The sequence below is a fragment of the Ptiloglossa arizonensis genome, chromosome 2, assembly GCF_051014685.1.
Source record: "Ptiloglossa arizonensis isolate GNS036 chromosome 2, iyPtiAriz1_principal, whole genome shotgun sequence".
Lineage (NCBI taxonomy): Eukaryota > Metazoa > Arthropoda > Insecta > Hymenoptera > Colletidae > Ptiloglossa > Ptiloglossa arizonensis.
Genome location: NC_135049.1, coordinates 24,054,665 through 24,068,042, shown reverse-complemented (window position 1 = coordinate 24,068,042; position 13,378 = coordinate 24,054,665). Strand labels below are relative to the sequence as shown.

Here is a 13,378-nt window from a genome sequence, read left to right as displayed (position 1 = left end):
GTGGATCGTATTATAGAAGCGGAATCGAAGAGGAAACGGACCCACGGGTTGTCGATCGGAGGTTCACGGTATTGAAGAAACTTTCGGGCTAAGTTTCGAGGACGACGCTCGTTGGGTTAGTATTGTTTGAGAATGACGAGTGACGTTTTGAACGGTAGGGATACGGACACCTAGCATGTGACTACAGTGAACGTTGATCGTCCAGTTTGAGGTGCGAGGTTGAGTGTGTACAATCGACTAGCAGTAAGCGACGAATCCGTTGACTGGTAAAGTATTGGTAGATCGTTGTTTTCGTCTGCGTGTAGATTGACGAACAAAATGGATTTCTCTGTTCTGATTTGGGTCTTGGGTTGGCCGGAAGATTCGATTTCTTAGAAAATTTTAACCGTTCGAAAGAATTTCCGAACGTTAGATATTTTATACGAGGTAATTAAATTTATGCTACTAACGAGGACAATAATTGGTGCGTTAAGTTCAAGTGCAACTGGAGATAATCTCTGTAGAACTATTTTCATTGTTAGCGATAGTATTTCCAAATTGGATATCTACAATTCGTTCATATTTATTATTTTAACACTCGGTTGGTAAAAGCAAAGTGTACATTACGTAACTTTTACAGTAGATTCTAGGTCGAGTCTTGGTTCAACTTGGTTCGTAACTTCTAGAGTACATTTTAGGTTAGGTCTGAGTTCTGCTCGGTTCATAATAGCTAAAGTACATTCTAGGTTAAGTTTTAGTTCAAATTAGTTCTAATGAAAATACAGGTTAGGAATACGGTTCGTCGAACAGAGTATGCGATTAATCGTAAACTAGAGTGCAAAATCGGTGCGATAATTACACGTCGGTGAACAATTCAACGCACTTGAACCCAGAGTTGAACCGAGATACTAAACGTAGTATATAATGAACCGCTATAAATTTGCAAGAACGTCGATCGGTCTATCGATTGTAGAGTTAAACGAAACAAATTCTTCTTTGGCGGAGAAACAATTGTTATGGATAATGGGGAAACTGATAGATCGTTAAGAATAAAATGACTCGTCGTATCAATAACCAAACGTATATTCGAGTCTGTACCGAGAACATTATTTAGGTTGTTTCCTCTCTAATTTTCGTTCCGTTCTCCAACTAGTGATCCATTTTTTCGCTCGCCAGTCTGCGCGCAGCCTTAGAGATGTTAATCGATAAGGGTGTTTCGAGTCATTCTTCGATATTAACTATCGATAAAAGTAGCGTAAGTTCGTTCCGTATTTAAGCTCCAGCGGACGACGAATCCCTCGGTAAGGCGCAACCCTGCCATTTTCTCTACGGAAGTCCGACGAAACCCGAGGAAATTGCGTGGCTCGAGAGATCGAGTCGGGCTCTCGATTCATTGTCCGTGTCTCTCGCGGAACGATTGCACCCTGCGATGCATTTTTTGCGTCGAGACGGATGTTGAACCGCCATTGTCGAAGATATCGACGCGTCGAGGGGCTGATGCGATTTCGATCTCACTTCGAGACGTGATGCACACTGTGTTCAATTTACGATCTCTGTTACAGGTTCGCGTCAACCCTTTTACGTCGACATTCGATTTTTTGTATTTTACGTCGAAATTCTTTTCCAAACGCCAAGTCGTGTGTAATCATTCTCACACGCTCTGAAACGGATCGAAATTGGAAAAGAAAATTAACTCGACTCAAAATTCGACGAATTTGTCATGAACGTTTCCCGTTGGAATCCATCGTAACGTAAGTTCGTTAATTATATCAATCGGTTTAAACGGAATTAAATTTAAACGTTTAAATCGAAGGACTTTTTCCAAAAAATAGAGATCCGTATCGTTTCGAAAAAAGATAAAGAAATATTTATCGTTACGAAATTCGACGAAATTTTATCGCGAGCTGTGTTAATTTTTATCAGCTACTCGAGTGCAATCTGATTTGTCATCGAACTCCGAGTTGTCAACGATTCGAGTTCGTGAAACGTGTGACACTTTTTTTCTTTTCTAGGAATAAATTGTCCCCGATATTGAGAATTAGACTCGGTGCGAATAAGAACAATTTAATGAAGGAATTTCACGAAGCCGAATGCTGGAAGAAAATTTCCAGGACTGCCATAAACGGTGCGCGAACGTGATCGCAATTTCGATCGCGACCTCAGTATCTTTCGAACGCTCTAATCGTGCATCCCTCGGTCGGTTTTTTATTCTTTTTTTTTCCACACGAGTTGGGAAAACAGACGCGACCCAGTGACATTCTCCCCAGCACCCTCTTGTATTTACCAAACCGCACCCTTAACTCTAGTCTAAAAGTATCTTTTCTATCAGCTCGCCAGTAATTCTCATCCTGAACACCTTCCGCGAAACTTGGACAAAAATAGTCTCACCAGAACAATGTTTGCACGATAATTCTAACGAAAATTCGATGATTTAAAAATTTGAAAATTTGAAAACTTGAAAATTTAAATATTTGAAAATTTGAATATTTAAAATTTAGAATATTTAAAAATTTGAAAATTTAAAAATTTGAAAATTTAAATTTTTGAAAATTTGAAAATTTCAATATTTGAAAATTTGAAAATTTAAATTTTTGAAAATTTGAAAATTTCAATATTTGAAAATTTGAAAATTTAAAAATTTGAAAATTTGAATATTTAAAAATTTGAATATTTAAAATTTTGAATATTTAAAAATTTGAAAATTTTAAATTTTGAAAATTTGAAAATTTGAAAATTTTAAATTTTGAAAATTTGAAAATTTTAAATTTTGAAAATTTGAAAATTTTAAATTTTGAAAATTTGAAAATTTAAATTTTTGGAAATTTGAAAATTTAAATATTTGAAATTTTAAATATTTAAAAATTTGAAAATTTAAATATTTGAAAATTTAAAAATTTGAAAATTTGAAAATGTAAATTTTTGAAAATTTGAAAATTTAAATATTTGAAAATTTAAAAATTTGAAAATTTGAAAATGTAAATTTTTGAAAATTTGAAAATTTAAATATTTGAAAATTTAAAAATTTGAAAATTTGAATATTAAAAAATTAAAATATTTGAAAATTTGAATATTTAAAATTTTGAATATTTAAAAATTTGAAAATTTAAATGTTTGAAAATTTGAAAATTTAAAATTTTGAATATTTAAAAATTTGAAAATTTTAAATTTTGAAAATTTGAAAATTTGAAAATTTAAATTTTTGGAAATTTGAAAATTTAAATATTTGAAATTTTAAATATTTAAAAATTTGAAAATTTAAATATTTGAAAATTTAAAAATTTAAAAATTTGAAAATTTGAAAATGTAAATTTTTGAAAATTTGAAAATTTAAATATTTGAAAATTTAAAAATTTGAAAATTTGAAAATGTAAATTTTTGAAAATTTGAAAATTTAAATATTTGAAAATTTAAAAATTTGAAAATTTGAATATTAAAAAATTAAAATATTTGAAAATTTGAATATTTAAAATTTTGAATATTTAAAAATTTGAAAATTTAAATGTTTGAAAATTTAAATATTTAAAAATTTGAAAATTCGAATATTTGAAAATTTGAAAATTTGAAGATTTAAAAATTTCAATATTTGAAAATTTGAAAATTTAAATATTTGAATATTTATAAATTGAAATATTTGAAAAATAAAATAAAATCGATTATCGTGCAACACTTTCCATGGAAAACATAGAAGGAAAAATTGACGTAAGAATAAAAGAAACCGGATCTCTTTTCCCGAGTAGAATGTAACGCTTGTTAAGGGTTGAGAAATGCTGTCGGAGGATCACTTTTGCTTGGATTCCTTTCGCGAGACTTCAAAGGTGACGCAGAATTTCTAAGCGGTGTCAGTTTCTCGCGATCTGGAACGAAGATCGAAGCGATTTTCGAAAACGTGCGAATCGTGTCGAAATGGAAATTGTCGGAAATATTTCCACGCCGAGAAATCTTCGAAGCGAATCGTGCATAGAACTCTTCGTTCGCAAACTAGACGTTCTAAGTAATAAGAAGGAATCCAAGTTTCCCAGGCAGCCGGAAAATTCACTTGGAAATGCGAAAATTTTCCAAAAATGCTGCACTCGGGAAATGTCCCCTTAGTTCCATCGCGACGAAGCATTAACGATGCTGCCAAAAAGAATTAAATGAACAAAAAAAAAAAAGGAATACATTTATAATTATACGTAGAAACTATTCGATAGTGGATCGTAGAGCCGAATCGTGTTCAGGATGTCCACAAATTCCCACGAAACTCGATCGTTTACCTGTAATAATAAAAAACAAAGAAATATTTCTTTAATAATTACGAATACAATTTCGATTTCCCAGTGTCGTGTATCGATCGATGTACAGCAACGCGAACTTTCGATGCACGACTGTAGAAATTTGCCAGAAATTATCCACAACGCCTCAAAGTGTTGCAATTCTTTAGCAAAATTGAAACTTAGACGAAAAATCACGCGCCATCGAAAGGAGAATAATTAATTTTGCACGAAACGCCTCGATGGAAAATTTATTTCATTTCAATTCTTCCTAAAGAAATTTGCTCCGCGTGGATGCAAGACACTATTGAGTAGATGAAATTCATTCGGGGTGAAACGACTCTAAATGAATAAATAGCGAAATATATTCAAATCGAAATTCCTTGGTAGCAAGCTACGATTCGTTGAAAACGATCAATGCGTAAAAAGAAAAGAAACGAAATTCATTGAAAATGAAACGGTACGTTAAAGGTGACAAATCCTATTTCGGAGTGAAGTTTTTTAATCGAGTTTCGTGGCCAGTTTGTGGATAACCTGAACAAATGATGGATGTGTTCTCCCCGGCAGTTTAGTCGATCATTGTACCTACTTGTTTACCGATATTATACACACGAGGCGAACTGGCTGTGATTATGTTAGTGTTACTGACTACGTCGACACGGTTAATAATAACGATAATACGATCTGTAAATAGAACCGACTATTGAATATAAATACGATTATATACACTGTGATCCAGTCACGGGCATATTAACGAGGAGCCGTCACCTCCCCATTGTGTATCGGAACAATCGATTGCCTGCAATAAAGTCGAAATCGTACCGTGGTTCCCGTAATCCTGACGTCTTTTGCCTGACAGACCCGATTCGTTCGTTCAATTTCATCCATTAAACTCGCGTCACGAATAATCACCGATGTAGCCGTCGAAACAATCATGCTTCAACCGTGACACTAATCGACGACAAGTGGAACATTCAAGGTCGACGCGTTTCGCGAATCTCTGCGTACAATTTTACACACGATATTCTAAGTAACCTTCGTTCCGCAAAATTAACGATAATTGGATTCTAACCTGAAATTACTTCCATTTCGACAATTTTTCGATGAATTGGAAACGAATGTTTCGCGATAAGGAAATACGTAGCAAGAAATTAAAATCAATATTAATATTTCTGTTCGGTTTTCATTCGTCAGAAACGATCTTCGTATTTTGAAAATGTACAGTGTACGGTACAACAGATTGCGTTCGAACGAACGTGACTCGTCCAGATGCAATCTTTTCAATCGCGTACAGTACGCGTTGCAAACGTAACGTTACGAATACGTAGAAATGATATTATACATCGATCTCGAGAGAAGAGCAACTATTTTACGCAAGAACATTCATTGATATTTTTACCAAAGTTATAAAAATATATATATATATTTTTTTTCGTCGCGTTTTGAAAACTTTGGTAAAAATATCAATGAATGTTCTTGCGTAAAATAGTTGCTCTTCTCTCGAGATCGATGTATCATTTCTACGTATTCGTAAAATACTATATATATATAGTATTTCCATTCCGGTAATTCCCCTTTTCTCGTGTCTCGATTATTTTATTTCGAAACGATGCTCCCGCCAAACAGATTTCCGAATTTTTCGAATATTCTAAATCCCACGCAACGTCCGCGAAACTATTCGACCGAAACCATGTCGATCGACAAGGAGAGAACCGAAGCGTATTTCGACAATTTCAGTTTTTTTTTTTTTTCTTTTGTATAAACGTTTTTCCAGATCGAACTGCTCCTCACTCTCCCTTTGTCTCTCTCTCTCTCTCTCTTTAACTTCGAAGTGGATGAAAAGGAAGAGGAGGTGGGATAACCTGAAGGGAACAACGTGAATTCCGTAAACGTTTATTACGACGAACATAAAACGTATAGTACAAGCCTCTGTGCGGCATTCAGAGCGAATTTACGGCCTTGCAACGCGATACAGAAACGACTGTGCGCTTTTCCGTCATTCCTTCCGATGCGATTCAAGCGTATCATTAATTCTTAAACGGTTGAAAAAGAAACGGTTCGTTCGAGTACTTATAAAGAGGGAACGGTTAAGACGCGTGGAATCGTTTTACTCTGTCCGTTCCATGCGTCGAGATTATAGTCTTGATCGGTTACATCGATTACTAGCTACCCTTACGATCTACGATAACGCTGCTGACGACTGGTAAGTGAAATCGAGAGCTTTCGTCGATTAACGACACTGAAACTTAACGTGCGGTATCCTAATGTGCTCTTACTCGGTATAAATATCAGAACGATGATCAACTCGTGTTACAGCTATTGGAGAATAGGTAATAATTTTTCTTCTCGATTTCTCTCGTTTCTTTCTCTCTTCTTTTTTTTTCCTTTTTTGCTTCCTTTTCTTTCTACTTTCTCCGGAGAAAAAATCGTGCACGTCATCGACAATAATAATTTCTCACGCGCAATCTGCAATTACGCACGGATCGCGATCGATCTGTAATTACATTATTCTACGCGCTACACAGCAACTAGAGAAAACTACAGGATTAAATGTACCTACGGCGACGATCTCGCGAACGACGGAGCCACGGTTTTACTAGCGCCATTTTCAATAAATAATGTAACTCGCCGGGCAAACGTTTCGAGCCGCTCCCTCACCTCTGGGATTTATTTTCATTGAAAGCGAAGAGAGAGGTTCTTCGAATGGAAATATTCTCAGTTTGGATGCTGGAAGTGTTAATAATTAAGAGGGAGAACCACTTTTCCGGCTGAAAGTATCGTTGATATTCGAGAATCTAATATAAATGTTTCGTGCATGCTTTTAAAAGTATACTGAACAATATTTCTGTCAATTTTCACGAAAAAATGTTAATGTCTCTAGAAAATACACTCTCCGAGAGAATTAAATTTCACCGAACGAAATCGAAGGGTTTGGAGTTTGCTGGAAAAATAACGAAAAAGAAGAAAATTCATAGTTGCGACTGTTGTACATCGCTCACTGTTGTACAGTGTCAAATCGATGTTTCCCCTTAAGGACAAAGAACGGTGGAAACCGAGAGACAGTAGACAATCAAAACACGAGAATGACGAATGTAGGCCCGCGACAAGTTGCCTGGTATCCTGGAAGTTTAATTGGCCCGATCGTTAGGACGAAGTCGGAGAAGTTGTGAAATGTATTCCTCGCGAGTTCATCGATTATACGCTCCAAGTGGAAAGAACTTGGCGATTTCGTCTCGTGAACGTCCGAAATATCGTTCTCGGTCGTAAACCTGTCGATAACTCGCACGGTTCGATCGGGAGATGATGTGCTACCGAGATCGGTACGGGGGAGCGGAGAACGAAGCTAAGTTAACAAGATAACCCGGTTTCCGGTGTTCTCCCCCGTCCCGAGCTCGTATCTTTTGCATTTAACCGGCAGAGATAAATTGCACAGATAAATCAAAATGGGACACCCGGCTGCCTATATAGCCGAGGATAATTCCCATTAAAGCGGAGGGGCCAGACCGAGGCGCTAACTTCCGTCTTTATCCACTTATCCTTGCGAAGCACGGAAGGACTATTCCTCACAATTACATCCTGATCGATCCTCCCGGGGACGTGGATCCTTTCCAAGGGGGCGTTTATGGGCTGGTCAACGACGCGGCTGGAATAAGAGGAGGGTAACCTCTTTCCATGGGTGAGAAGGCAAGTGGCGAAGAGATAATTGAATGATTTAAAATTTAAAACCGTTTTCACCGGGCCCGGAGTAGTGGTTCTACATCCCCGTGTTACACGATTCTCGAACTGTTCGTGTATTTTAATCGGTTTAAATAGCAAACGTACTATGGCATTCGATATTTTCACCTTGCAGTTTTTCTCCGAGAATTTGCGAAACGTTTACGAAAATGTCGAACCGACATTCCGGATCGATTCTCCGCGCGAATACAAATCGAAAAGTCCTTTTCCATTTTGCAATCGAAAGCTTCGTTACCGAGATATGGACAGTTGAAGTTTTTGCGCGTGCGAACCCACGGTCACGTGTCTCTCGCGCGCGTGTGCGTGCGTGCGCGCGCGTGTGTGTGTGTGAGCGCACGTGCGCGCAGGCGCGCGGCGCTGACTGCCTGGAATACAAATGGCGCGTACCTGGAAGGTCGCACGGGTAAACTTTAATTGCTTGTATCTCCGGAACGAAGTTTCGTATTGCGATACGGTAAAGGACTTTTCGATTTCTTTTTACACGAGGAATCGATCCTGAGAAGGAACCTGTCTCTAACACCCTGTACGATATTTTTATTGAAAGGTGCCTCAAACGTTGTTCCAGGTAGAGGTGTTCACAGGGAAAATTGCTCCAATTTTCGCACACGGGGATAAAAATACCTTTATTCGTATTTCTTGAACATCGTTTCAACTTGGTTTCTTTAAACAACGTGCTTCTATCGTATCGCAATTTTATCAGACGAGGAAGGACAAGTTCAACGACGTCGCAATAATGTTCAAGATCATGAGAAACGGACACCTTCGTATCGTAATCTAGCTACCAACCAATCGAAATTCGAGAAACGAATATCGGCGTACGATTGGTGTTTCGGTACGCGCCGCTGCGAGTCTGTGAGCGTTTAAATTTCTTTTCAACCGTGGCGCCGTCCTCCCAGCGATCTAATCGTTAAGTGAAACGTGGAGCGATAATTCAGCTTCAAAGGTATACCCGCCATTGACGAATTAACGTATTCACTGCTCGCGCACCCTAACCGAACGAACAGAGTTGGCGGGAGCTATACGAAAACGGAAAAAGAAACACTGTGAACGTTCAAGTGCAATAGCAGTCAGTCGAGACGTCAGTACCCCATCGGTTCGATCGCAGTGTCAGGAAATTCGATTCGCTTGGCACTAGGGCCGAGATTGATACCTCGATAGAAAGACTCGCCAGGTAACCTGTCGGCCAATTTCTCGTCCATCGATTGGCTCCCGCGAATACGTCGAACAGCAGTGAATGCATTAATCCAGCCCGAACCGAATCTCAGCAGCGAGAACGAAAGACAATCCTCCTCGACATCCCCCAACTCCGATCAACACTGCAGCTGCTTGCACTGGACACCGATCTCCGTGCACCTGCACTCTAGACAGGGCCCAGAGAGTTCGGTGATGATCCTCCCGACGCGGTACATCCTGCCGTAAATGTTGCATCCGGCCAGCTTCAGAAGACTCGCCACCGAGACGGGGATCTCGTTGTCCAGAACCTTGGACGGTGAACCGGTCTCCGTGACAGGCTCCCTCGTGTTCAGAGTCGACTCTGTCGTGTTCTTCGTCTCTATCGTGGATCCACTGGTGGTGGAGACACCCGGTGACCTGGTACTCTCGCTGCTGGGATCGTTGTCCGATGAGAACAACAAGTCGAGGACACTGTCCAGGGAAAAGATTGGCTCCAGGTCATCGGAAGCTTTTCCGGTAGTCGAATGCACCTTAAAGTCGTCGGTGTTGCTCGGTGGATCCTTGGACATCGATCCGATCGCGGTGTCCTCGTTCCCGGAGCTGTTCGACTTCGAGGGACCAGGATCCGTGACGTTGACAGGATGGGAACGATCGTCGGGTTTCTCGGTCGTATGCTCCAGGACAGGTAGATTGAGTCTGTCGAAATCGAAGACTCCGATCGCTGGAACGGTCTCTGAAACGTGGTCCAGAGTTTGATCGATGTCCTTTGTGTTGTAACTCGGTGGAATCGCTTCTTTCGGATGAGCGTCCTGATTGGTGGCGTAGTTGTTCTTGGAGATCAACCTGTCCGGACCTTCCTCCTGTCTGTAGTCGTACGGTGGATGGATCAAGGGTAACTTGTCCATGTAATCGAAATTGGACGCGTGCTGAGGGTGATTGGATCCTTGGGTTTGCAGGGACTTTGCGGTGGTGGTGGTGGTAGGTCTCGGTGTTGTTATACCGTGCTCCACTAGGTATGGAATCATGTCCTCTATGAGGGAAGGCAGGTCGGGAGCTGGCTCGGTCTTGATCACGTCGCGGAAGGGGTCAGGTGACACGATCGGTTGATGAAGCGAAGGAGCTGTTGCGTCTGCGCGATCCAGCACCACCGTTGGCGACTCGTCTGCCTCCACTGGAAGGATTCAGGGAACTAAGTGAGGTTAACTCGACGCTAGTAATTGCAACGTAAGCTGATCAAAATCGCTCGGGTACGTTTACCAAGGCCAGAATATAATACAGAGGCAAGACACAAGTAGGTTCCAATTTCGTCAAATACTTTTAACGATATTTTTTGTTGCTCCGTTAAACGTCAATAGAAAATTGTGTTACGTTACAATCGTTTTATTTTGTTCATATATCCAATGAAAAATAAAATTGCGAATAAACGATTCGTTAGGCGGGTGCATGGACAGTAAATCGAATCGTTGGTATAAAAGTAGTCGTAGCGGTAGAGTCATACGAGTAGTAAATAGTTGGGTAGTGAAATACAGTAGTTGATAGTATAGTATGTAATAGTAATAAAAAATATAGTAGAATATATTCAACAGTATCGTAATTAAACCACACTATAGTACATTTGACATTTTAGTAAAATAAAGTACTCGATAGTATTTTGTTAATATAGTCATTACTATCGTAACAAAACACAATAGTCTCGATCGTATTTAGATAATTACCAGTACCGTAGCAAAATATAAGAATATTATTATCGATTCTTCTCCGAACCCTCTCCAGAAATATTTCTGTTATACTCGTATATACGCGTAAAATGGCCAAAGAAGAAAACGTCGAAGCAGTATTACTCTAATTCTGCTCGAGAAAGGACGAAGTAAAATAACCATATCAATGTTATCGTCCAAGCCTTTAAAAGCAACGTTAACAACGAAGTGTCTCGCGTACAATTCCTTTCGCATTCTCTCCGCGATAGTTCTTGGCAATGAATGGTAATACCGTAATTTAGAAAACTATAAAGATATTTATATCATCCTCCATTAGGTCCCTTATCCTGTATAACTGGCCAAAACTTCCGTAAAAGCGTCTACCGTTGAAATTTACGACGGAGTCACACCAGCTACAACGCGAGATTTATAGTCGGGGGTAACGTTGCTCTTAAACAGTAAAAGTTTCATCCTAACAAGCTGCAAGTTCTAGCACGGTTAAGGGGGATGGGGGGAAGGGGAAGTGTGCCAAGCGCGACGGGATTTTGCTTTGTTGCCACGGGATTCTCAGTAAAATCTAGCGTGTTTCTTGCATACCGCAGACAATTTTCCCACAGCAGGCTTCCTCGGTGTTTATTCTTCGGCAGCCGATCTTCAGGGGCGGGCACTTCTCCGACGAGCATACCACTTCGCCGTAGTAACACATGCAAATCACGCAGATATTGCTGCTAGGCAGAATCTCCCCGTGACGGTGTTCCATATTTTCAAAGAGACAGTTGCTGGCTGAATTTTCGTGAAACAAAAACACAGAGTTCCTTCGAACGAGGTTCGAAAATAAAATTGCGAATAAAATGGTGGATAGTATATCGAATAGTTGTGTATGTTATGGAAGAATTGAACTTTTGGTGAAATTGTAGCAGCGAGAGTATAATATCAAAATAATTGTGTCAGGCGTTGATAGTATATCGAATAGTAGTGTACGTTATGGAAAAATTGCACTGTTGGTGAGATTGTGGCAATGAGAGGAAGTATAATATGAAAATAATTGTGTCAGAGGTGGATAGTATTATCGAATAGTAGTGTACGTTATGGAAGAATTGCACTTTTGGTGAAATTATAGCAGTGAGAGGAAGTATACTGTGAAAATAATTGTGTCAGGCGTGGATAGTATATCGAATAGTTGTGTACGTTATGGAAGAATTGCACTTTTGGTGAAATTATAGCAGTGAGAGGAAGTATAGTGTGAAAATAATTGTGTCAGGCGAGGATAGTATATCGAATAGTAGTGTACGTTATGGAAGAATTGCACTTTTGGTGAAATTATAGCAGTGAGAGGAAGTATAGTGTGAAAATAATTGTGTCAAAGTTGGATAGTATACCGAATAGTTGTGTACGTTATGGAAGAATTGCACTTTTGGTGAAATTGTAGCAGTGAGAGGAAGTATAGTGTGAAAATAATTGTGTCAAAGTTGGATAGTATACCGAATAGTAGTGTACGTTATGGAAGAATTGCACTTTTGGTGAAATTATAGCAGTGAGAGGAAGTATAGTGTGAAAATAATTGTGTCAGGCGAGGATAGTATATCGAATAGTAGTGTACGTTATGGAAGAATTGCACTTTTGGTGAAATTATAGCAGTGAGAGGAAGTATAGTGTGAAAATAATTGTGTCAAAGTTGGATAGTATCTCGAATAGTTGTGTACGTTATGGAAGAATTGCACTTTTGGTGAAATTAGAGCAGTGAGAGGAAATATAGTGTGAAAATAATTGTGTCAGGCGAGGATAGTATATCGAATAGTAGTGTACGTTATGGAAGAATTGCACTTTTGGTGAAATTAGAGCAGTGAGAGGAAGTATAGTATGAAAATAATTGTGTCAAAGGTGGATAGTATCTCGAATAGTAGTGTACGTTACGGAAGAATTGCACTTTTGGTGAGATTATAGCAGTGAGAGGAAGTATATTGTGAAAATAGTCTGTGTAGCAGTGTAGAGATACGAGTAACGATTTAGTACTACAAATAGCTGGATAGTGAAATAGTGAATGGTGTAAAATAGAGATCAGCAGTATGGTTAAATGGTATGATAAACTACAGTGATATAGTAAATTGTAGGTGACACTATAATTGTGGACATAGTAAAGTTCAGCTGTGCAACAATGAACAATATAACCAAGTGTAGTAGTCTACAATAGAGTACAATCGTTAACAGAGTGGTAAATTATAGTGGTTGGTGGAAAAGCAAGGTATGGTAATTACTAATAATTGATATAGTTGAATATGTCGAGAAATGTTATAGTGTACCGTTTACTAGTAATTTCATCGGAAGAAAAGTATGGTGGAAATTTGGTGCAGTAAAAATTCGTAATAATTCGAACGAAAAAACAAGGGAAGATCCGTTACCATCGCTTTTACGGTGAGGATTGGTGATGGGCGCTGGGACAACAGTGACGGCTGTTCCAATTTCCAGATTCAAATCGGTGGAATGATACGAGGCGTCGAAATAGGGCGGTTCTCTCGGCACGAAGCCACCTTGTGAAAAACAAAT

At 38.8% G+C, this 13,378-nt stretch overlaps 1 protein-coding gene across 1 annotated transcript in view; it reads right to left on the bottom strand.

Annotated features, from left to right (window-relative positions):
• Positions 1-9,274: 9,274 nt before the first annotated feature.
• LOC143154862 (uncharacterized) overlaps positions 9,275-13,378 on the bottom strand; it is a 23,128-nt gene continuing 19,024 nt past the window's right edge. The window contains exons 14-22 of the mRNA XM_076326882.1: positions 13,142-13,362; positions 12,659-13,016; positions 12,453-12,554; positions 12,247-12,348; positions 12,126-12,142; positions 12,023-12,039; positions 11,832-11,971; positions 11,432-11,617; positions 9,275-10,308 (exon numbers count right to left, since the gene is read on the bottom strand). Coding sequence (XP_076182997.1) covers positions 9,275-10,308; positions 11,432-11,617; positions 11,832-11,971; positions 12,023-12,039; positions 12,126-12,142; positions 12,247-12,348; positions 12,453-12,554; positions 12,659-13,016; positions 13,142-13,362 — 2,177 coding nt within the window. The remainder of the gene's footprint in view (positions 10,309-11,431; positions 11,618-11,831; positions 11,972-12,022; positions 12,040-12,125; positions 12,143-12,246; positions 12,349-12,452; positions 12,555-12,658; positions 13,017-13,141; positions 13,363-13,378) is intronic.